The sequence below is a fragment of the Monodelphis domestica genome, chromosome 2, assembly GCF_027887165.1.
Source record: "Monodelphis domestica isolate mMonDom1 chromosome 2, mMonDom1.pri, whole genome shotgun sequence".
In the NCBI taxonomy this organism is placed as follows: Eukaryota; Metazoa; Chordata; class Mammalia; order Didelphimorphia; family Didelphidae; genus Monodelphis; species Monodelphis domestica.
The window spans coordinates 39,012,182-39,036,779 of record NC_077228.1 but is presented as its reverse complement, the minus strand read 5'-3'; the positions used below and the strand labels follow the sequence as shown (position 1 = coordinate 39,036,779).

The 24,598-nt window shown below is 40.4% G+C and overlaps 1 protein-coding gene across 1 annotated transcript; it reads right to left on the bottom strand.

Moving 5' to 3' along the window:
- Positions 1–691: 691 nt before the first annotated feature.
- LOC100027586 (guanylate-binding protein 4) lies at positions 692–23,877 on the bottom strand. The gene is made up of 11 exons (XM_056815377.1): positions 23,476–23,877; positions 20,347–20,542; positions 16,336–16,463; positions 15,238–15,347; positions 12,733–12,926; positions 8,694–8,939; positions 6,655–6,935; positions 5,630–5,842; positions 5,001–5,103; positions 3,928–4,121; positions 692–2,517 (listed from the first exon to the last, which is right to left on the bottom strand). Exons 2-11 carry the CDS (start codon positions 20,534–20,536, stop codon positions 2,302–2,304), a joined length of 1,875 nt encoding a protein of 624 aa, XP_056671355.1. The 5' UTR covers positions 20,537–20,542; positions 23,476–23,877; the 3' UTR covers positions 692–2,301.
- Positions 23,878–24,598: the final 721 nt, after the last annotated feature.

Genomic DNA, 24,598 nt, shown 5'->3' with positions numbered 1-24,598 from the left:
ATATTTTAATAAATATTATTAAATATAATACTTGGAGTACTGGATATTAATTATCCTTTGCTGACTGGATCAAAGAAGGACTCTTAGTTTGAGATTTCTTTGGGCCCCTGTTGTTTTTTTCCCTACAAACCCCTCTCTATCTTTAATTACTCCTTTAATTAGTTAGGTTAAGATAATTTTAGAAAGTTTAAAATTTTAATATCTGTTTTGGAATTAGAAGTAAGGTAGTCCCTTATTCCCTTCCTCTTCCTCCTCCTTTTAGTTAAATAAACTTTTATTTTATATATAGAGCTTGTTTAACCCTTCCTTTGAACCCTCCGTATAACACCATTGAATATAGGGACTGGGACTATGTCTAAATTAGTACTAGGATAATCTGTATGAAGATGTTCCTCTTGCAAATGTGGGTCCACATATTCTCTATAATTTATAGTCATAAATAGTTGTTGAATTCACCGACAAATAAATGACTTACTTAGGGTCACACAAACAGTATGGGTAGGATTTGAATTAACGTCTTCTTGACACCAAAGCAAACTCTCTGTTATCCATAATGCCATGCATGGCCATAAATTTGTCTCTTCAAATACACATGAGAACTCGAGTTCATATTTTATGCTTCTTATATGTTAGATATGTACAACATGTGGGGATTCTATATCTGATTTACATGAAGACACATTTCACAATGTTCTAGAAGGAAGTTTTATTTTGAAAAGGAGGACTATAAAACAGACCTTTAAATGCAAAACAATTAGTTTGAAAGTAGTATTGAAGGAAATAGAAATGAAGAACTAAAAAAGTTTAGGAACCTCTGAGTTAGAAGTTGCAAAGAGCCATATTTAGGTTTGTCACAAAGTATATAACTAGACTGACTTCTTAATTTATTAGTTAACACAGAGCTTGGATGTTATAAGGACACAAGTTACACAGTTAATAGGATTAGGAAACTCACTAATGTTGGACATCTTCTGGACAAGCATAGAAAAGGGATTCTGAGACCCCTATTCAAAAGAAATAGGATTTAGAGCTGGAAAGAACCCAAGAGATCATTTAGTTGAGCCTCCTCATTTTACAGATGCAGAAACAAACTGGAGAAGATAAAGTTATTCATCTAAGGTCTCACAGGCAATAAGTGTCAGGGTTGGCTGAGCTCAGGTATTCTGATAACAAATTCAATACACTTTCTGTTGATCACACATAAATCTTGCTACTTCAGCATATAGTTGGGAGTTCTGAAATCAGGGGAGATTCCACTTGAACTTCTAAGAATCTGAAGAAGCCCAGGGACAAATTTGTGTTGTCATCTCTGAAGAGAGACCAAGGGATTGGTCCTCCATGATTACCATAACATATTTGGAGTCAAGGGGCTTCAGTTTAAGCCCTGTCTGTCTCCTGTGCGACTTGGGGTAGACTACAGTGTATCTCTGGGCTTCATGTTTATACTGTGAATAACTCACATTCATATAGCATTTTATGGTTTCCAAGGAACTTTAACTCATCTGATCCTCACAATTAGCCTGTGAGGTGTAGGGGCTATTTCATGGATGAAGAAACTGAGACTTAGAGAGTTTCAGTGACTTTCTTAGGGTCCTGCAGCTTATAAGTGTCTAATGCCAGATTGGAACTCAGGTCTTCCTGATTTCAAGTCTTTCTCTCCTTATAGCACCACCAAGGAGCCATGTGTAAAATGAGGCAGTTAGATTCTATGACTTGTCCAGCCTCCTTCTACCTCTGAAGCCATTAAAAGGAAGGGGAAAATTCAAGCTTTCTGCTTTTCAGACCATTTAGCTTAAAGGAAAGAAGCCTTTCACTTAGGGGGATGAAGTCTCATCTAACTAACACTGAGGAGATGAATGTGCTTCCTGGGAACTTTCTCCAGGTTTTTTTAATCTTTTCTGGTGAAGCATCAGCTTTCCTTCTTAATACTTTTAGAAATATATTTGAAGCACTAAACACACAAACACACACAAGGAGGTCGTGGTGTCATGTTTTTGTTTACAAAACCCCTACCTTCTGTATTACAATCAATACTGTGTATCAGTTACAGGCAGAAAAGTGGTAAGGACTAGGTTTTGGGGGTTAAGTGAATTACCCAGGATCCCACATCTAGGAAGTGTCTGAGACCAAATTTGAACCCAGGACCTCCTGTCTCTAGGACTAGCTCTCAATCCACCAAACCTCCTATCTGTCCCACTAATACCATATGTGTGTGTGTGTGTGTGTGTGTGTGTGTGTTTTTAAGTAGAACAATTATATTCTAAACCTTTTTTTTTTTTCCCGAAACTGAAACACATTTGATTACTTGAGCGATTTGCCAATTGACATTAACTTAAGGCCAATAAGTTTTCCTGCACCAGGTAAAATGGCCATCAAAACAGCACCAACACCTCCTAAAATTGAGGACAACAAAGAGGACTTTTGACTCTCAGACATTCTTTTTCGTAGGTCATCCATCTCTTTGTTCATCTGTTCAGCTTTCTCATTAAACCCTTCTTCCATGAGCTGCTTTTGTTCCTAAGGGAAGACAAAAGCACGTCAGCATGGCACTTGGTTATTCCCCACTCCACTAGGAACCAGGCACTTCTGTGTATTTCTCCTGAATCATGTGTGAGCCTTAAGTAGATTAGCAAAGGAGAAAAAAGTTGCAAATTGTTTCCCCTCAAGGGGCATTCCTGGACAATGAGAAACACATTTCTGGCATCATAGCAGGGTGGTCCTGGGTGCAGTGGTAGTGGGAGTCTTTTCAGTGTAGTTATCTCCATCAATGATGTCATTCTTACATTTATAGGAGAGAGCAAAGGATTTGGGGGTTCACAATGGTGGGGGGCACTGACTTTAAACTGTTATAGATTTCAGAAAGCATAACCATAACAGATGCTACCTAGGATAAATTTAGCAATGGAAGTTAAGCCAAGACTTTCTGACCTGAAGGCAGAGTGACTCCAGACAGAGATAACAGCAAAGATTGCTGATTAGGAATAGAATTAAAAAAGGCCTTAAGCCTGAATGTACAAGTTAGTTGGGATGGCCCTGGATCTTTCTTCCAAAGAATGTGGAGAGAAAGGGTCAATTTCAATTGAATATATCTGTCATTCAAGGGAGAAAAACCATTCAGGGATATTCCCTACACTGATGACTGTATGGTAAGGTGTCTGCTTTGTATCAAAGGGCTGCAGCAGCAGAAAAGCCTCTGGGCATCAGGTTTTTGTTTTGAACTGTCCTCTGATGGACTAGAAAAGTAGTCTTTGGGGATTTTGAATCTCATGGGGTGAAGACCCACAGAGTAACTTGAACTTGGGGCAGACTTGCCTGGGCAGCTCATTGTGAGAGCTGGGGGAATGCTCCACGAATGGCACAAAAATAATTTCATCTGTATAATAATTCTGTGCACTCAGTGAGAGATATGATTGCCCCTAATTCACAGGTAAGAAAACTGAAGTTGAGGAGTGGGAGAGGCTCAAATCTAGACCTTTAAAAATAATTTAAATTAATTTATTTAGTCAATTTAGAACATTATTTTTTTCCCTCCCTCCCCTAACCCCACTCTACCTGTAGCTGATGTGCAATTTCACTGGGTAATACATGTATCCTTGATCAAAACCTATTTCCATGTTGTTGGTGTGTGCATTGGATGTCCATTTAGAGTCTACATCCCCAGTCATATCCCCTCAACCCATGTATTCAAGCAGTTGTTTCTTCTGTGTTTCTACTTCTACAATTTTTCCTCTGAATATGGATAGTGTTCTTCCTCATAGATCCCTCCTCAAACCTAGACCTTCTGATGAAAAGTCCAGGTCCCTTTGCTCTCCTTGACATTGATTCACATTTAGGTTAATTTGTCTTCCCTATTATTTGCCCATTCCTTTCCCTCCATAGTGCTGTTGTCACTTCCTAAACAGAGACATGACCCCCATCTCCATGTACCTTTAGCTTATGTTCCAGCATCTTTTCCTGTTCTTTCATGATCTGTTCCCTCTCTTCCTCCATCTTAGTTTCCAATTGCTTTATATTTTCTTCATAAGTTCTCTGCTGAGCTTCCATCTTCTGCTCCACTTCCTTCTGTTGCTGTTCCAATAACACCTTCTCCTTTTCAGCTGCTTCTCTTTTGACTTGTTCAACTGTTCAAGTGTTTGATGGAAGAGAAAACATGAGAAGATTCAATCAGGTGAGGCTAGTTTTCATCTCCTATCATCAGTCAACAAGCCCTTCTTAATATGCTAACTCGGTGTCAGACACAGCTGAGGACTTGAGAGCCAAAAGAAGGGGTAAAAACAATGACTGTCCACAGGAAGGTGACGTAATTATGTAGGTGCAAGAAATAGATCAGAGTGAGTAAGAGCAGCAGGAATGGGGCAGGAGGTGTTAAAAGCTGTTTGGACCTTTTGAAGATGGTAGGGTTTTAGCCAAGCCTATCAGGGAACCAAGAAGTAGGTAGGAAGCACAGGATTAATGGCACTTGGGGACAAATAATGGAAAGTTGTGGAGACCAGAGATGACTCCTTGTGTCTGAGGAACTGCAAGTAAGTCAGTGTTGCTGAATTACAGAATGCAAAAAGGAGAGTAAACTATAAGACAGGAAAGGTAGGAAGAGGCTAAGTTATAGAGGGCTGTACATGTTAAATGGAGGCATTTATATATGATGCTGGAGGTAATAGGGAGTCACTGGAGGTCACAGAGTGGGAGGGACACATATATTTTCTCCTGAGCCTAGACCCAAACTGACTATGAGAAGGAGAATGGAAATTCCTAAATTTCTCTTTTCTTGATTAGACCCAGACAGGCAGAGGTGCAAAAGTCTGGAGGAGTAGCCTTTGCTGAGTTGCTGGATTTACAGTTAGGATCAGAGTTGCTGTTTATATAACCAGCATGACTGGGACTGTAGAGAAGGAGTCCCGAGTGTTTCAGGACAATCTTCATGTCACACTGAAGCCCTTAGGGGGGATTTTGTTTCAAATCCACCACGTCCCTTTCATGTATCCCATTCCAGTCCCCCGTACCTTCCAAAGCTTTCTGCTGGTCAGTGAGTGCTTGATCTGTCTGCAGGATGGATTCTTCTGTCATTGCAAGAGACTGTAGAAACTTTTGGAGGACCTCATGGGCCTGAACACAATACAGACACACATCATTTCCCCCAGACCCAGTTAGGTGCTGAGGATATACCCTCAGAGTAGGAGAAGCAATATCAGATACATAGGCTGGTCTATCATTTCCGTAAAAGGTATTGAAAATATTTTTGGGACATGATTGGCTTGAGAGACTGAACACAGCCACCATTGATGTGACCCACTAGTCAGTGACCAAAAAGCCAGGGCACAAGGAATTACAGCTATGAGCATCTCATTTCATTCCAAGCTCCGACCTGAGGTTCTGGGCCAGCCTATATAAGGCCTGGCATGTCTCTTATATGGCTCAGCTTTCTACATCCCACAGTAGGTTCTCAGGTCAGGAAAAAGAGATTTCTGCCATGAACTTCCAACTGAGGTGGGAACTGAAAAGCCAAACATGTCTAGACCTTCTCCCCTTGGATGAATATTTGTGGGAGAAGGTCAATGCTCAAATACCCAGTGGGATCAATGGAACCCTCCTCATAGTGTGACCACTTCTGGCCTCCCAGTTCTTTGCTTACCTTCACCCCTTTCTTGGGCAGTTGATCATAATTATTCAGTATTTTTTCTCTTTCTTCTCTGTAGTGTTTGTAACCCCCTGGCACAGAGAAGGTGCCTTGAGAAATGGCTTCCATCAGGGTCTGAGAGAAGTAGTCAAGTTTAGTTTGACAATATTTAGTTGATTCCTTCTCATTCTGATGTATGAAATCATTCTTCTTTGTTTCTAAGTCTTGCTGCCAGTGAGATGGAGGGAAAGAAAATCAAGGAAAAGGAAAGAATTAAATAGTAACAATAATAAAAACAGCTAATGATTGACATGATGCCTTAAAAGTGTTTTGTATGCCCTATTTCATTGGTGAGTGAGTGAAATTCTAAAGAAACCATTGAGAGAAGGTCTACTTGCTTTTGTTTTTCTGGAAAGATATATAGTATGATAGAATAAAACTCAAAATCCTGGTCTGAGAACTGCGAGATGACTTTTAGTTTTAAAATCTGATACTCCTTGGCTAGGTCCCCATGGACCAGTCTCCTATCCTCTTGAGGATTTAAAGTCATTACTCTCAAAATGAGGTGATTACATCAAATAATCTCTCATGTCCCCACCTGTCCTCGAATCCCATAATAATGATTCTCCCTTTAGGCTGGACAAATGTGAGAGCTACAAGTCTAGGTGAGACTGGACAGACATTTGGACCAGCAGGAGATGCTCCTAGAAAGAAACTGAGGGTGCTGGGGTTCGGGGAAGTTGTTTAGAGATAAATGAATCTGTGATCTTGAACAAAACTGCAGTGGGCTACCATTCATTCAACAAATATTCAAGTGGGTGGTATTTGGTACTCTAAGAAGTAACTTATTTCAGTATGTCATAAGGAGGAAGCATCTCTTCAAGGCAAATGAGATTTGGGCCTTCATATTTTTTGCTCTCTTGATGGTCCAGGTTCTTCTCTCATGAGTTGGGGATATACATCCAAGGCTAAAAAATTTAGATCACAGTTGATCTGTCTCTAGGTTAAATCAGGAAAGAAAGACAAGAGGAAGGACATACCACCAGTTTCTCCTGGAACTTGTGTGTATCATCCTTGAAAGAATACTTCATGAAAATGGAGATGGCTTCTTTCTCACAGTCTGCATGTAGGTTCAGCAGGTCCTGGAGAGTGTCTGTGGGGAAGTCCACCTTGAGGACCATCTGCTTCAAATAATGGTCAGTAGCTCTTTGCACAGCAGCCGAGTTCTCAATCTCAGCCAATGTCAACACTGCATTCTCCAGGCAGGGAATATCCCCACTAGAGATGGTCTTCACATAGGTCTGCAGCAGCATTCCCAGCCCTGATATATAGAATGCAATGAAAGATGAAGCAAAAAGAATCTGTCATTCAATTTGATCCAAGTGTTAATTATCTAGTAGAATTCATGCCTGGTCAAGGATCTCTGACAATATTCTTAGCAAATGAATTTCAATTACAACTAGATAGTTTTAACTTGGAGGGAGCCAGCCCATGATCACTCAAGGTGACTCAGTTTATGTTTCCACAATTCAAAGATCAGAAAGTCTTAATTTTTATCAAGCCCAAATATATCTCCTGACAAATCCTATCCATTGCTTCTAGTTTTCACCTCTGAAGTCAAGAAGAAGGGATCTAGCCTTCTTCTATGAGTTCATCTTGTGTGTGAACTCCAGTCCTTTCACTGATCCTTGTTGTACTGTTCTGGAAATATTTGACCATGTCTATGTCTTTCCTAAAGTGTGATGTGCAGAACTAGAACACAGAACACCAGAGGCAGCCTGTAGAGTCAAATAAAGCCAGAGGAGTTACTACTTTATTCATTCTCAACAATGAAGGCATTTGAGACTACTGACTCATATTGAGCTTGTACTCCATGAAATTCCCCAGATCTTTCCTCCTAGAGCTATTGTTTATCCATATCTCCCCTCTTTTCTATTTAAGCTGATTATTTTTTGCCCAAATAGAGACCTTTAAATTTATTCTCATCAGGTTTCAGTATTCATTTTGTGAGAGTAAAAATTAATAATACTCCAAGTATTTTAAATAAATATATGTGATTTTTAAAAATAATCACCAAGTGAGAGAGATTAATTCAGCCAAGTGAGCAGAGCACAGAGCCAGAGTGACCCACACCTGCCATGCTTTACCAAAGCACAAGCTCAAAAAGAGCCCAGTGTGGGCAAAATTTATCTCCCCAGCTTCTGTAGATAAAATGAGCATATAACTTCAAAGGATGCTGGGGAACTGTAGTTCAAGGCGAATAAAATTTTCTATTTGCACAATTTAGACTCATTGTTTTTGCCTCTCAGGACAACACAGTATCTTGTTTTTTTCATTCAGTTTCTTAGTTTCTGAGTTCCATTCGTTTTCACACTGGATTACTATTCCAATGGCATCTTCTCTAATTTTGTCCTTGTTATTGAGAAAGGTTCAAAGTCCTGAGGCATGGCATAATATGCTCCCCTTCACATTGACCTCAAGCTATTAAGGTTTATTTTGAGGTCTTGTCATTCAATAAGTTCTAAATCTATATAAAAGTATAATCTTCTATTTTATATCTGCTCTCTTTTTCATATTCAAGCATGACACACAAATATTCCATTGAAATCTAGCTATGCTATGCTAACACTATTTCTCTAATCTGCATAAATCCCTTTATAGTTCCAAACAAGAAATCTGCTTAATTGGTAGGTTTTTTGTGCAACTGATTCACTTTCTTAGTGCTCATAAACTGTGTCCTTAAAGATGTGCTCTAGAATTTTGTCAGAAATAGGTCAAAGCCATTGTCTTATAGTTTCATAACTCCACTTGCTTCCTCCTTGAAAAAATTAAGGCATTCCCTTTCTTGACTCCTGTGGCATTAATCTAATGGAGATATAATAGCCATCAAATATCACTAACATTTTCTCGGAGTGCACAGTTCTAGAAGTTTATAAACTGAAAGAGAAACAAGAATGAAGAAAATCCATGTTCATTTGGAGATTGATACAAAAATCTTGCAGTATCTGTAAACATATAAAGAAACAAGGAACACATATTCAATTCCCATGATAGATGCATTGAGGCAAAGAAAACTCACGATTTCCACTGATTATGATTCCCCCACTAAGGGTCTTGGGTTTTGTGTTGGAAAAGATGTAAGAGCAGAACTCATTTGCTTGTTCCTTGAAAATGGGCTCCAGCTGGCTGTCATGGACATCTTCAAGATGAGCTAAGAGTAACTTATCATTTGTTGGACGATCAAAAGTAAAACACTTTCGTTTTGGAAAAAATTTTCTGATGCACTCTCGTGGAAGGTTGGCCCTTTGAATTCTGGGGTGTTTTCCTATGGAAAAGGAAAACAGATTATGGTAAGGCACACATGAGAAAGAGCATGATGAAGATGCTTAAGACTGTGAATTAGTTTATTGAAGTTTTCATGCATCCAGTCACAAGAGAGAATCAGACATATCATTTTAAAACTAGAAGAGATTTAGTGAGATGTTAGAAATTAGACAGTTACCAACTTCTTGCAAGGATATTGCATTGTGTTATTCAGAGAAGACACCTAGATACGTGCAAAGAAAATAGACTAACCCAAATCTGGATGGAACCTCTCACAGATTCACATTTGAAGTAAAAACTAAGTAGAGCTTGGCGAATTACTGTTTTTAATATAAGAATATAATTTAAGAATTGTGGTTCCATAAAATGAAAAAGACCCAGGAGATGAAGACAGACTGGAAGAAGACAGTCTCCCAGGTTAGTAAAAGGAAATGTCCCTTGATCGAATTGAACAATAATCCTACAACCAGAATTAGCTATTGAGAGGAAATTGTCTTAGAAATCATCCTTAACACTTCATTCTAACCCAAACCTATAACCAATCAGTTGCTAATTCTACCCCTCCCCCAAACTCTTGCATTTTTTGTCTTCTATCTACTTACCCCCACAGTCATGAGTTCAGATCTTCATTTCCTCCCATCTGGACTCTTGCTATAGCCTCCTAACTGGTCTTCCAGCTTCCTTTTCCTCCTCTCTTGTACTTATCCTACACATATTACTAAATTGATTTACCAAATGAATCAGTCTGCCTGGGATATTACCTGGCTCAAGGATCTAGTTACAGTGTTCCTTAATGTGTCTGGGACCAAAGACAAACACAATGGTCAGTCTGTTTCAAATCCCTTCTAGTTTGAATACACATTGCTTTCTCTCCATCCTGTATTTCCAGCACATTGGCCTGCTTCCTATTCAGTGCATATGATATTCCATTTCCCATCTGTGTATTTCTTGCCAGAGTCTTCCTTAATAGACTGATCCTTCGTTGGTAAGATGGTCATCTACCCAAGAGCCAGGGTGGCTTCAGAAAAGCCTGACAATGGTTGACATGGTGTTTGCTGCACAAAAACTCAAGGAAAAATGCCAGGAAGAGGACCGAAATCTATTTACAACATTTGTCTGTCTAATCAAGGCCTTTGATATTGTCAGTTGAGAGGGCTTATAGAAGATTATGGCAAAAAAATTTGGTTTCCCTGAGAAGTTCATCAGGATTGTATGCCATCTCCATGACAGCACATGTACACAGTTTTTGGATAATGGACGATAGTCTTGTGATTCCCCGTTACCAGAGGAATAAAGCAAGGCTATGTGCTTCCTCTCCTGCTTTTTAGTGATGCCACATTTGATGAGAGGAAAAAAGATATTAAGGTCAGCTAACAGATTGATGGAAAATTGTTTAGACAAGAGAGAGTTTGTTTATGACTTTCAGTTTGCAGAGGATTGTGAACCCAGTGCAGCCTCTGAGAGTAAGATGCAATAGAGCATGGATTAATTCTCTGCTGCTTGTGCTAACTGTGACCTGATAATTAACATGAGAAAAAAACCAGGTTCTCCACCAACCAGCACCAAACCATTGGTTACAGCAAATGGAGCAATTCTGAATGCTGTGGATAAGTTTAATTCCCTTGGCAGTATTCTTTCTAGGAATGTACACATAGATGAAGAGGTTGATGCACACATTACCAGAGCTACCTAAGTGTTTGGGAGGCTCTCAAAGAAAGTGTGGGAGAGGGGGCAGCTGGGTTGCTCAGTGGATTAAGAGTCAGCCCTAGAGACGGGAGGTCCTAGGTTCAAATCTGGCCTCAGCCACTTCCTAGCTGTGTGACCCTGGGCAAGTCACTTGACCCCCATTGCCTAGCCGTTACCACTCTTCTGCCTTGGAGCCAATACACAGTATTGATTCCAAGACCGGAAGGTAAGGGTTTTAAAAAAAAAATAAAAAAAAAAAGAAAGTGTGGGATAGAAGAGGTGTTAGTTATGTTGCCTACTGAACTGAGGGTCTATAGAGCCATTGTATATTGTTGTATGCCCGTGAAACCAGAATAATATAGCAGACCATGCTATGAGATTGAATTTCTTCCATTTGAATTTTTTCAGGAAGATTCTGAAGGCCATTTAATAGGATAAGGTACCCGACACTGAGGTCCTTTCTTGAGCTCAACTACCAAGTATTAAAACTCTGTTTCATAGAGTTCAACTCCAAAAGGGTTGTCACTTTCCCACCCTAATGCTAAACGTATAAACATAAAAGACTATTTGATGGAGAACTCCTACAAAGCAATTGCCCACTCAGAGATCAGAAGGACACTCTAAATCTCTCTGAAAACCTTTGGTATCAGTTGTGGGTCATGGGCAACACTGGCACAGGATTGTCCAGCATGGCATGCCTGCATCAAAGGAGGACCCTGAGCAGAATTGCAGAAATTCTAAAGAAAAATGAGATCAACAAGCTTAGCAATATCTGCAATCCAAATTTTCATAGGGGTTATTTGTACTTGACCTGTGGTAGAGCCTTCTGAGCTAATACTGGTATTTCAGCCACAGTCAGACACTTGTACATTGACCCAGGTATAGTGATGCCATGTTGGTTCTCTTTGAGTACACAACATGACAACCAACCTCCCTTGTCTCCCATATGTATTTTTTATATTTTTCATCCTCTTGTCTTTTACATTCTCCCCCCATCCTACCAATAAGAAATCTTTTTGAAGAAAAGCATTTTTGTCTCTGTATGCCCAGCAGTGAGCATAGTCTTTCAGTAGGGATAGATATATAATTAATGCCTTTTGATTGGAATTGAAGGAAGTCATTGTAAAATATGAATTAGAGCTATTTCCAGTAAGATCAGTATCCCTGCCTGTATGTCACCAGTTTACCAGCCTAAAATGAAAACGTCGCATAATAAAACATCTATACATTTAGATTTTTAACACAATGTGAAACACGTTAGGAGAAAGGTCCTAGAGTAATGATAGAGCAAATGGGATATCTGATGGTTAGTCAGACAAGCAAGTTAGGACAAGCAAGATCTATTTGGGAGAAGTATAGTCAGTATATCTTTAGAATTCTCCAGGAGAGGATCTCTCTTTCTTCACAAGCTCATAGATTTTGAGTTAGAGGGATTTTAGAGATCTTGGAGGCCAAACTCCTCTTTTTACAGATGAGGAAACAGGCTCAGAGTGATTCCATGACTTGCCCAAAGTCACATAAGCAGCAAGTGCCAGAGGAATATGAACCTAAGAGCTCTCTGACTCCAAATGCCATTTCCCTTTTGATGGACAACATGGTTTCTCAAGGACATGGCTGTCTCTTGTTATTGACAAGGTCTATGCTGTTACTATAGAGGAAGAATTCTTCAGGCTGAGCACTGGACTGAATGAAATCACCCTTAAAAATCAGGTCATATTCCATTTAATCGAAATCTCATGCTCACCAAAGAATGTCAAGATATATAGAAACATCTGCCTCCTTCTGTAAATTCATAAAATATAAATCCACCACAGAATTTGGCAGAATTGGTTTTCTCAGAGATTACTGTTTCTCTTTTTGGGAGAGTTCATTAGATTATGGACATTCTGGAGCTACAAAGAAAGAGTTCAACTGACCCTCCACAGACCCATGAGAGCTATGACAGCTTTCAGTTGCCATTTTTATAGTCCAAGAGAGATAAAATAATGTCTCAAGAATAAATAGCTAAGCCCCGCCCCACCCCCCAAATGAAAAACATTTGGAATCATTTCCTCCTGCTCTGCCCAGGGCCACCCATATGCCCAAGCTTAGTTCTTGAAAAAGTATACCTTCTCTGAGTTTCAAGGCATTTTCCAGGTACTGATCTGAGGTGATGGGATGTCCATCTAGCTTAAGCTCCAGGGTAAAATCCCGCACAGTCCATACAAAGTCTGGGAAGAAGCCCACAAAGTCTGCTGAGTCTTCCCCAACAAGTTTAGGTGAAGATTTGACCTTGATTAGATCAGTCAGCTCTGTCACATATCTAAGATCTTAGATAAGGAAAAAGAAACATTCACTCACATTATCAATTTCCAGTTCTACTTGTGGGCTCTTCCTTTTCCTCTATTGAGTCACAAATGTTCTTCTGCCACCCGCCCTTCTGTACTCCTGAACTTTCAATCACAGTTGTAAAAGGGGAAAGGAAGAACTTTTCAGAGGATTCCCTGATCAACCCAATGTATTCTTCATTCAACCTAATGAGATTCCAGGACTTGTCATGGCTCTGGATTGATATAACATTAGAACACAAGCTCTTGTCCTGAACCAGCCAGTCAAAAAGCATTTATAAAGTGCTTTCTATGTATCAGACACTGTCCTACATGCTGGGCATACAAATAAAGGCAAAAACATGCTCCCTGATCCCAACATTCTATTGGGGTAGATAATGTGTGAGTAGTTATGTACACTATATAAACATATGTGCACATATACATATGCAGATCTATTTGTGTTTGTATATCTTTACTGATATCAATATGGTTATTGATATACATACATATTACAAATGTCAAGTAATCCCAGACATACAGGGAGAATAAGAGTCTTGGAGTAAACAAGGGAAGGTAGAAAGTGGAGGGAGGAGGAAGGGAATTCTAGGCATGAAGGACATCATCAGTCAAAAGGCACTGAGTGAAGAGATGGAATGTCAAGTAAAAGGAAGAGCAAGAAAACCATTGTGGCTTGATGGCAGCATTTGAAGAGGAAATAACACATAAGAAAACTGAAAATATAGGAAAGGGATTGTTTATAAAGGGCTTTAAACACTAAACAGAAAACTTGGTATTTGATCCTGGACATAACAGGAATCCACTTGAATGTATTAAATAGTTTGGAGTGACATTTTCTGATCTTTGCATTATGAAAATTACATTTGTATCTGAATAGAGGATGGACTGGAGTGGGGCGAGACTTGAGTTGAAAAGATCAATTAGCATCCATTGCAATAGTCTAGGTATGAAGTGATGAGAATCAGTATCAGAATGGTAGCAATATGAGAGGAATGAAAGGGATGGATGGGAGAGCTGTTATAAAGGTAGAAATGAAAACTCATGAAAACAGACTGGATATAGGTAATGAGAAAGAGCAAAGAGTTGAAGCTGACACTTAAGTCAAGAGTCTGGAGTACTGTGGGGGATGGCGGTGTTCATCAGGAGTGATGAAGGAAGAGTTTTGGGCAAACATTAACGAATTCTATCTTGGATATGTTCAGCTTGAGGACATCAGCTACAGGACATCAAGAGATGTCTAACTAGAAATGGGAAAGTAGAACTCAGGAAAGAGGTTAGGGCTGTCAAAGTAGATGTGAGTTTTATCAACATAGGGATGTTAATTGAATCCTCTGGGGCCAATACACAGTATTGACTCCAAGACATAAGGTAAGGGTTAAAAAAAAAAGAATATGTAATGGGAGAACAGATGACAGCTCAGGACATGATCTTGCAGGATAGTAATGATTATTGGTCATGACCTGAATGAAGATCCAGCCTAAGAGATTGAGGAGAGGTCATACAAGTAGGAGGAGTAACAGGAGAAATTTGTGTCATGAATATCTATGGAGAGTTTCTAAGAGGAGAGCTTGATTCACACTGGCAAAAGCTACAGAGACGCCAAGAAGGAGGAGGATTGAGAAAAGGCCTTAGATATGGCAATTAAGAGATTATTGGTAACTTAGATAGATGAGGTTTGATTGAATGATAAAGTCAGAAGGCAGACTGTAGAGGCTTTTGAAGAAAATTGAGAGGAAGGGAAGTAGAGGCACAGATTATAAACAAACTTCTCAATGAGTTTCAATATGAAGGAGCGTAAGAAATATAGGATTGTACCTGGTAAGATAGGAGGATTAAGTGAAGGTTTTTAAAGGTGCAGGAGACATGGCTAATTTGTAGGTGATAAGGATATAGACAGTAGATAGTGAGAGATTCAAGATTAGTGAAAGAGCAGGGGTGAGAGAAAGGATAACCCATTGGGAAAGACAGTTTGAGATGGAACCAAGGGAGCATGTAGAGGGGTTTGCCTTGGCAAGGAGAGGGATCTCTTCATATGAGACAGGGGTGAAGGATATCATATAGAGGGATTTTTATGTGGAATGCAAATCTCAACCAAGGTCCACCCAAGGCTTCAGTTAGATCCTGGTGACCAATTGTCATGCTAGGATTAGCCAGTCTGCTTTGGGAACATTGACTCTGAGAGGCTTGATCACCTAGTGATGGTATTTCTAGGGAGATTCCTCTTGATGATTTTCTAAAGTGTGGATAGCTTATCATCTTCCTGGTGAGGGAGTTCTGAAAGGATATTGCATCTGTTCCAAGGCCTGGTGGTTGATAGTGTTCATACTATTGTAGACAAAAGTGCTGCTGAGCAGGATGGCCAGGGCAAAGATCCAGGAGTCATTCTTGGAGTCACCCTACAAAACAGAATTTGTCAGTGAGCCTCTGACTCAATCCTTCATCCATAAGAGTGTCTGATCCTAAGAGTCAGGGTTATTTCCACTGAAGTCAGGAAATGGTCATCTGTTTATGATTTGGGGTTATATTGTTGGGGCTGGAGGTTGTAGTCTAAAATATTGTCTGGCAACTAGGTCTAAAACGATTCTCTCTCTGTCTCTGTCTCTGTGTGTGTGTCTCTCTCTTCTGCCATAGGATGTAGGTGCTATTATTTTCATCATTTGTAAAATGAGGAAACAAGTAGAGTGAGTTTAAATGACTTGCTCAAGAACAAGCACCTAAATGTCTGAGGCAGAATTCGGATCTTTCTGATTCTATGTCCAGCACTCTATCCACTACCACCTGATTGCTCCTTGAAGGCAGGGACTGAGTGAGTTGGGTATTTTTGTTCCCTGAGCCTAGTAGGGAGTAGGATCTTAAGAAATACTTCATACTTGGTAGATTGGTTTTTTTTCCCCATTCATTGGTGAATTTATAGCATGGAGGAACAGGTTCAGAAGTGGGTTTTCATGTTTTATTATTTTTTAAAAAAGAAATGGGAACCTCCTATAGAAAATGGGATAGCCAGACAACCCATCAGTCCCGAGATCCAATACCAGCCTCATCCTGGGGTTTTGGTCAAGTTCCTTTTTTGACTTCTCTGTTTTTAGTGTTAGAACCTTGGGGAAGTCATTGATACAACAAGAGTTTAAGACTTTGCTCTGGGTCTTTTAAGTTACTGTGGGATGGCCTTCTTCCCCAAGTGATGATAATGTCTCAGAACCCTGGCCTCAGCCTAGGGACCCATTTCAGACTGATCACCCGACAGACACATTACTAGGAAGCATTGCTTGGCAATATTCTTTCATATACACAGAGGCTGGCCTGATGTAAAAGGTCATTCCTTCATAGGTCAGGCAGAGCCAAGGAGGGCAATCAAGGGAGTAGAATTTCACGGTTTTGATTTACCTTTTCTGGATCTTCAAGGCCCTCAGTGTCAAGCAGAACTAAGGTATGGTCAGATCTCCTGGGGTGAGGGACACACCACATCCAGATGCCCTTTGTGTGAGACTGCACGGTGGAGCCAAGGGAGAAGCCTGCAAGGGAAGAATGAGACTTGAGCACCCAGGGGAGGCAGGAAGCCAAAAGTTTCATCAGCCAAAGTCACAGGTCCTAAAGTGAGAAGATGGCAAACTTGTCCATGGGGAAAGAATAATAACAAGGATAACAGTTGGCATTTATATAGTACACTTTACATGTTATCTCATTCAGTATTCACAGTAATCCCATGAAATAGTTATTACTTTTTATCTCCATTTCACAGAAGAGAAAACTGAGACTGCGAAGGGTCAATTATTAGCCCTGGATCACCTAGCCAGTAAGTAGCTGAGGCAAATTTTAAACTCAGATCTTCCAGGTTCCTAGTCCTCCATTAGCCAATAGCCCTTTCCTAGGGACAGAGGAAAAGCAGGCATTAAGTTCAACCAGAGCAACATGAGATTAGGTTTGTGGGGTAAGATTGAGGGTAAAGGTGGTAGCACCCCAGAAACTTTCTAATACCTAAACTAACAGGGAAATTGCTTATCTTCCAGGGGAGAGAAAATCTCTAAACTGTAGGAATCCCAGGCAAGTTCCATAAACATACACAGCATAGAAATGTGGTGATTTCCTAGAAGTAAGCCAGTTTCAGCTTCAATCTAATTCAAAGTGTTGTTAGCCAAGAAAAACTGTTCTTACAGGAAATGTCTTACTCAAATAGGGAGATGTTATGAAAGGAAACAGGCCTGCTAGGTGCCAGGCACAGTGCTAAGCATTTCACAAATATCTTATTTGATCCTCACAACTTTGCAACATTTTGTTACACCCATTTTATATAGGAGGGAAACAGAGATCAAGGGACTTGCCCACCAGGGACACATCACTGATAAGAATCAACCTCTAGATTTCAATTTAAGACTTCCTGATTGAGGGCTTGGCCAGAATACCCATGCAGCACCAGTCTATAGATAGAGGGGCCTTGACCTTGACTTTCTTATAACTTCAAATACGTTTCCCTCAAGGAAAATTATCTCTTTCCTGGTATTTAATTTTTTATAGGTATTTGTGTGTCGATACACATTTAATTGGTATTTGTTGTGCTTTTAAATATTGTTTTAGTTTGAGATCTATGTGGTCCATATGTTGGGTAGCCACATTTGCCCTGACCTTTGTCAACAGCAAAGCAAGGGTGAGCGTAAAGAAGCCCTGCACAATTATCTGTTAGATTTGAGAGTAAGCACTAAAAATACCAATGTGTGGAGGCACCATTGAAAGGTCTTTACACTCAATGTGAGAATTTTAGAGGGATGTGAGATATTAGAAGAATTTTCAGGAAGGAAATAATGCAGCTGATATTCTAAGAGAGCTTCCTGACAATAAGGATCTTTGCCTGATTCTCCGGAGAGAGATCAAGGCAGGAAAAAGCCGGCTGGCATGTCTGAAGGCGCTCTGATATAATTTCCTGGGACGTTACATTTTTTGTTGTGGTTGTTAGTGGTAGAGATTTGTACAGAGTCTGCCCAGGAAGAAATGATTAAGTTCTTGCTACCTAGGTTGAAGAAGTGAGAGGTTAAGGCCATCCTGGCACTGAAAAAGTTCAGTGCAAAATGAACCCAAACTTGATGGGGTGTGAATGTCCTAGGATTCCCTTGAGAGGGAGGGCTGCTTGACCAGGGAGTAACCCTGAGTGCTTTCTTTCTCTTTTCATGGGGAGTCTTGGTAGAAATGGAGCCTTTCCAGAAAGGGATACTAATTTGGAGATAATCGAAGATATATGTCATTTTATTATATACCATACTCATTTATAGTGAGATCATTGAGTTAAATAGATTAAAAACTTGCACCATAAAAGAATTAATAATTGATTTAAGGCTATCTCTTCATAGCTTTGGACATTAAAAAAGTTCTTTATCAACCATATATTAAAGGAAATGATGGGGTAAACTATGAATAACATTTAGATAAAATGCAAAGTATTTTAACCAATGTCAATGAGATGGCCTTGCAGTCATTATCCTGGGGAGTAGCCCCTTTGGGGAAGGGGTCAGCCCTCACTACCACCACCATAACTAGCTGAACAACAAGCTGAGCCACTTATTGGCACCACCTGCTGGCATCAGGCAAACCTGAAGTCCTGAAAACAGCATCCTCCCCCTCACCCTGGCCACTAGTGCTGCATCCAGCCCACCCCAATCAGGCAAGATCCAGGAGAACAACCCTTCACATCTGGCTACTAATTCTACAGATGCTGAAACCCCCATTTCTTCGATAACTACAGAAATTTAAGACCCATAAAGAAACATTTGCATCATTCAAATCCTTGGTACTGACCAATAATTCTTCAAAGGTAGTTTTAATTAATGGAAAAATAATAAAGATGCATTACTCTGATTTTCTGCCAAATCATTGGTGCCAATGAATTTTTCCTTGTGATTTGTACCTGAATCCTTCTGTGTGTTGTTTCCTCATTAGAATACAAGCTTCTTGAGAGTAGATGCCATCTTGATTTTATAGTGGTATCATTAGTGCTTAGCACAGTACTTTTTATGTAGTGCTTAATAAACTCATTCATTAAGGTGAAGAAAGGAAAGGTGGGAAAATTCTGATGGTAAACTTGTTGATATTGTTCAGGGCTCACTTTGTATGGAACATCAAATTAAATCAGTTCCAAGTATCTTTTAGCATTTAATCTACCATGTGCAGAAATAGTGCAGAATAGTACAGAAAGCCTTGACTCTAAAGTAACAGGACCTAGATTCAAATCTTTCTGATATTGTTTACTGTCTGTATGGTATTGGACAGATCACCACATCTCCCTGTGTTTCCTTAACTTTAAAAAAAGGACAGTTGAATTAGAGGTCCTCTACGGTGCCTCCCAGTTCTAAGCTGATGATCTTATGAGAACAATCAATAGGATGAAAGTGTTTCTTGTAATTTGGATGGTCCCATTTATCATGAGAGTAACTGACAATCAGATTCTTAGATTAACATAATGTAAAGTGGAGGCAATAATCCTGAGCAAAAGTAGGGATAACAGTAGGCAATATAGACAGCCACTAGGAGAAAAGTGGCCAGGGATGGCAACCAGCTTCACTTTTTGGTTTTTAAACAAATTCATAGATTTTTAAGGCCAGATCATTTGAGTCTCTGCCATGCAAATATTCATACTATGGTAATTTAATTCAGAGATATTACAGTATAAGTTCTAAGTCTTTGGGAGACCCTCTATTCCCCAAATCTCTCTCTCTTGTCTGGAATATTTCCCTTCTTCATCTCAGCCTTTTGGCTTCTCTGGCTTCATTCAGTTTCCAGCTAGAATGAAATGAGAAACCTTTCTTGATCATTTGAATGCTAATGCCATTCCTCTAATGATCATCTAGAATCTGCCTCATATTTATCTCTGTTGTATAGTTTTCTTTGTACATTGTGTCCGTCATTAGAATATGAGTTCCTTGAGAGAAGGGAATGAATTTTCCTCTCTCTTTTGCACATAGCATAGTTTCTAGCAAAATTATTGTAGTTCAATTGTTAGACTCATGTTTTATTCCTTGTGACTTCATTTTGGAGTTTTCTTGGCAAAGATATTGGAGTGGTTTGTCATTTCTTTTTTCAGCTCATTTTTTAAAACTGATATAGAACTGAGTCAAACAGGGTTAAATGACATACATAGGGTCACACGGATATTAAATATCTGAGGCCAGACTTGAACTCATGAAGATGAGTCTTCTTGATTCCAAGCCCAGTACTCCATCTACTGAACACATAGCTGCCATTCTAGTACACAGTAATCACTTAATATATACTTATCGACTGGAAGGCAACAGTAAATCAAGAGCCAACTTTTAAACCTTCATTAGGTCTTGGACATGCCATGTTGGAACTGTAACTTGTGGCACAAAATCCTCCAAAAGCAGACTCCCATAGGCCAGAGACTCCACTCACCTTTGTTCTTTCCTGCTAGTCTGTTCATCAGGTAGGATTTTCCAGTACGATATAGGCCAACAATAGCTACCACCACCACGGGCTTGGTGATGGAAGTAAGAATCTGTAGGGCTTCCTGGTTTACTATCAGCTCTCCATTGCTGTTTTCTACCAGACATACGGGTGCCTGCATGGACTCAGCTGATGTCATGGTCACCTATAAATGTAGAGGAGCCATTTAGACAGAAAGCAAGATGAAGAATTCACATAATTCCCAATTGGGGCTGCCTGGGTGAGTGAGACATTAATAATAGCAGAAGAGAGGATGCTCTGTATTTGTAGAATTCTTTTTTCAGGAACACAGAACTGGCAATGGCAGTTAATAATGATGATGATAATAATAATAACTTTCATATAGTACATTAAGCGTTACAAAGCACATCATAAATATTATCCATTCTTACAAATGCTAAAACTGAGGCAGACAGTTTCTAGGATTTAAACAAAAGTCCTTCTGACTCCTGGCCCAACATTCTAACCATTTTATCACTTGGCTGCCTTGAGTAGCTCTCCCATCATTTCATTCTTGATCCTTAGTGCCAATCTCGAATGTCCCACCCTTGAAATTTCTACCTGGCAGTAATCACAATCATAAACCTTTGCATATGCTGGTAGAAGGTCACAGTGACCGTGGCCATGAGTAGGTAGGAAGCATGGGTAATATGGGACACTGTCTGGGGAAAATCCTTTGAGAGAGAACTTTTTTTAAGGTTTTTTGTTTATTAGTGTCTGGTTTTAGTCTCTTCTTAATGTTGCCTGAATGACTTTGAGATGATACATCCGTCGATCCCACCCTGAAGTTTCTGACCACTGCTCCAATTCCTATTTTCTGACCCCTCCTTTGTCTCAGAATGTGTCAGCACCAAGAAGCTCTTTGGTTTGTTTCTGGCACAGTACTGTCCTTAATCATTGGCACCATGGTAGAGTAGATAGAGAGTTGGTTTGAGAGTTAGGAAGACACAGATTAAATACTATCTTTGACTCCAACTGGCTGTGGGACCCTAGGGAAGTCCCTTACCCTGCCAATGACCCATGCATCTCTCTAAACTATACAATGCAGAACAATTTTAGGTCTACATTGATAGGGGAGGATTTTCATTCCTAGAACATTATTACTCCAATGGAATCTTAGGTCCTTACCCAAACATTCCCCAAATACATAATAACATTTGGTGGAAGTCACACTTTTCTTTTTTTTTAAACACTTACCTTCTGCTTTAGAACTGATACTAAGTATTAATATGACTATCATTATGAGATATCTGTCCTAAGGGAGAAGAGTGATAAGGGCTAGGGGTTAAGAGACTCACTAGGGTCACAAAGCTAGGAAGTGTCTGAAGCCAGATTTGAACCCATGTCCTCCTGATTCCAGACCTTGTGCTCTATCCATTGTGATACTTGGCTGCCCCTCATACCTTTCCCAGTAGAGAACAAGAACCTCATGGGAGGAATCCAGAAACATCCCCTTAGTGACTGATGTGATAATAACTGAGACTCTGGCCACCCCTCTTCCCTCTGGGGGAGGGTTCTGGGCCTGTGCAGCCAAACTCCAGGCCCAGAGCCCCAGTTGAATCCAACCCTTACAGAAATGGTTGACCTGTGAAGACCTTTTGAAATCTTTCTGGGAGTGAGGAAATGAGGCCAAGAATGGCGACGGTCATCCTCCCTGCTCCCCAGGTGACCAGGGATTCTTCCTGCCTGGTTTGTAGCTGTTTGCCCAGGACTTTTGGTCCAAAGTGGAGCTTTACTGCTGGGGACATCCCACAGCCCGGTCCAAGACAGACTTCTCTGTGTGACCCCTAACCTTCTTAGATAGAGCTCATGTTAGATGATGGGGGAAAGTGCAAGGAGACTTTTTGCCTGTCTCTTGAAATAGAATCTGCACATTCTGGGCCATCAAAGGACAAGGAAAAGTGACAAGACATGCCATCCCCTAACATGGGACTTGTGGCCATGTGGCTGCTTGGATGTAGGAGTAGACTTGCAGTCTGGAGAAGCTGGACTCAGAGCCTGTCAGCTCAGTGTCAATGGACTTAACATCTCTGACCCTCTGGTTCCTGTGCAGTGGGCACAAGAGCAAAGCATCTCCTTCACTGGGTTGCTGTGAGGCTCAAATGAGATAATTTCTCTAAAGCACTTAGCAAGCCTGAAAGGTCATTCAGCTGCTGCTGGCATTAGCTTAATCTACTCTGCCTTAGCCAGTATTTTCCCATGTGGAATCCAACCTTGTGCTCTGGCAATTCTCCCAGCATTCTCCCAGCACCCTGCTGAACAGGGCTGAATCCACAGAGTCCAAGGGGCATCTCTGCTGCCCATGCCCCAAAGAGTCTCCAGGAAGGAACAGGGCCAGCCTCCCAGTGGTCCTTCCAGTATTGGGGATAAAGAGGGTTTGCTGGCACTCCCTCTGCTCCTGTCCCATCTACAGCCCACCTAGTGTGATCTGGGAACTCAAGCTGTGCTGCTCCTGATTCCCAGGTGATATAAACTCAGGCACCTTTGCAGCCTTCATAGTTTCTGCCTTCTCTGAGCATCAACTGATCTCCCTGCCACTATGATTGCCCGGTGATAGAAGAACAGAGCCCGAATGCAGGAAATCTAATTCACATGTGGTTTCTGCATCACTCAGCTGAGAATCACTAACTTAACATCTATATGAGACCTTAAGAGATTATGTGATTTCATCCCCTGTCTGGACACCCCTAATGTATTTTTTATCCTTTTATTGAAGAGAAAATGGGGAAAGGATCAGACAATTAGAGGAAGAGGGACCAGAACCAGAACCAGTTCTCCCATATGGCTCCCCAGAGTCAAGTCCTTTTTAGAAGCTTGTCCCCCGTCTTCTGAGGAATGGCACCTATTGCATAGCCTGTCAACATCAGCAATTCCTCTTCCTGAAGGAGGGCGAGTTATGCTACGTCCAGAACACACAGCCAAGGGCCAATGTTGGGCTTCCAAATAATTACGTGAGACCAGAGGGAGGGGTTTGGATAAACCCAGGAAAATGAGCATGTTTTGTTCAAGCCAATTCCTTAGAACCTGGGGGGGGAAAGATGTAGGAAGGAAAAAAGAAAACTTGGAAATAGCTCATACCTGTTTCCCGAGGCTTCAACCCAAACTGTTCAGGGATGTTCTCCCAGGTTCCCTTTCTCCTTCCTCTTCTTTCTATTCTCCTTGCTTTTCTGGGTCCTTTTCCAATAGGTTTTTCTTACTTATAGTAAAAAGGCAGGGGTGGGAGGGACAAGAGAAACTGAAACCAAAAGCAACTCTCGCTGTTTCTAACTCCCTTGGTCTAAAATTGGACACTCATGCAGATCTGTGGGTTTGCTGTTTGAGAAATGAGGCAAGTGTTTGCTTATTCTCCAGCAAAGAGGGCTTCTCTTTCTGATGCTTCAAGCCTCCCAACCAGCCCTCCTTCACTTGGTCCGTTAGACTGTCCCTTGGAATGTATTAATCATCTGCTGTGTTCCAGAAGCCCCTAAAAGGGAACAGGGAGTCTTCTCTGAAGATTTGTCCAGTCAGAGAAAGGGAAGTGCCCCAGAGCTAAGAATAGATCCAATTTAGGTTGATGCCTTGGACTTTTTTCTCCCAATAAGGAAAAACGGAGATGAGCAAGGAAAATAAATTGGCAGTGATGGGAAACATTCATATCCCATAAATGCTACAGTGATAACAACGGGTAAAAGAAATAATTTAATTTTCCTGAAAGGAAAATTTTTCATCTATTAAATCAATACAGTTAGCAGAAAAAGTAAAGATTTTAAATGGGGAAGAAGACCTTGCTACAAAATTCTCTGATAAAGGCTCTATATAGCTGATGAAGATATATAGAGAACTAATACAAACATGTACGGCCAAGGGCTAATTCCTAATTTAAAAAATTAGACAACATTTATGAATAAATTGTTCTTATTATTTTATTTTTTACAACCCTTACTTTCCACCTTGGAATCAATACTATATGCTGGTTCCAAGGCAGAAGAGAGGTTAAGTGACTAGCCCAGGGTCACATAGCTAGAAAGTGTCTGATACCAGTTTTGAACCTAGGACTTCCTGTCTCCAGATCTGGCTCTTGATCCACTGAACCACCCAGCTGCCCCCAAATTATTCTTTTTAGAGAAAAATAATATTTTTATTTTTAACATACTTTAAAGAATAGTTTGACTTTTAAATTCTTGGTTTCCCCCTAGTCTCTACCCTACCCATTAGGAATTCA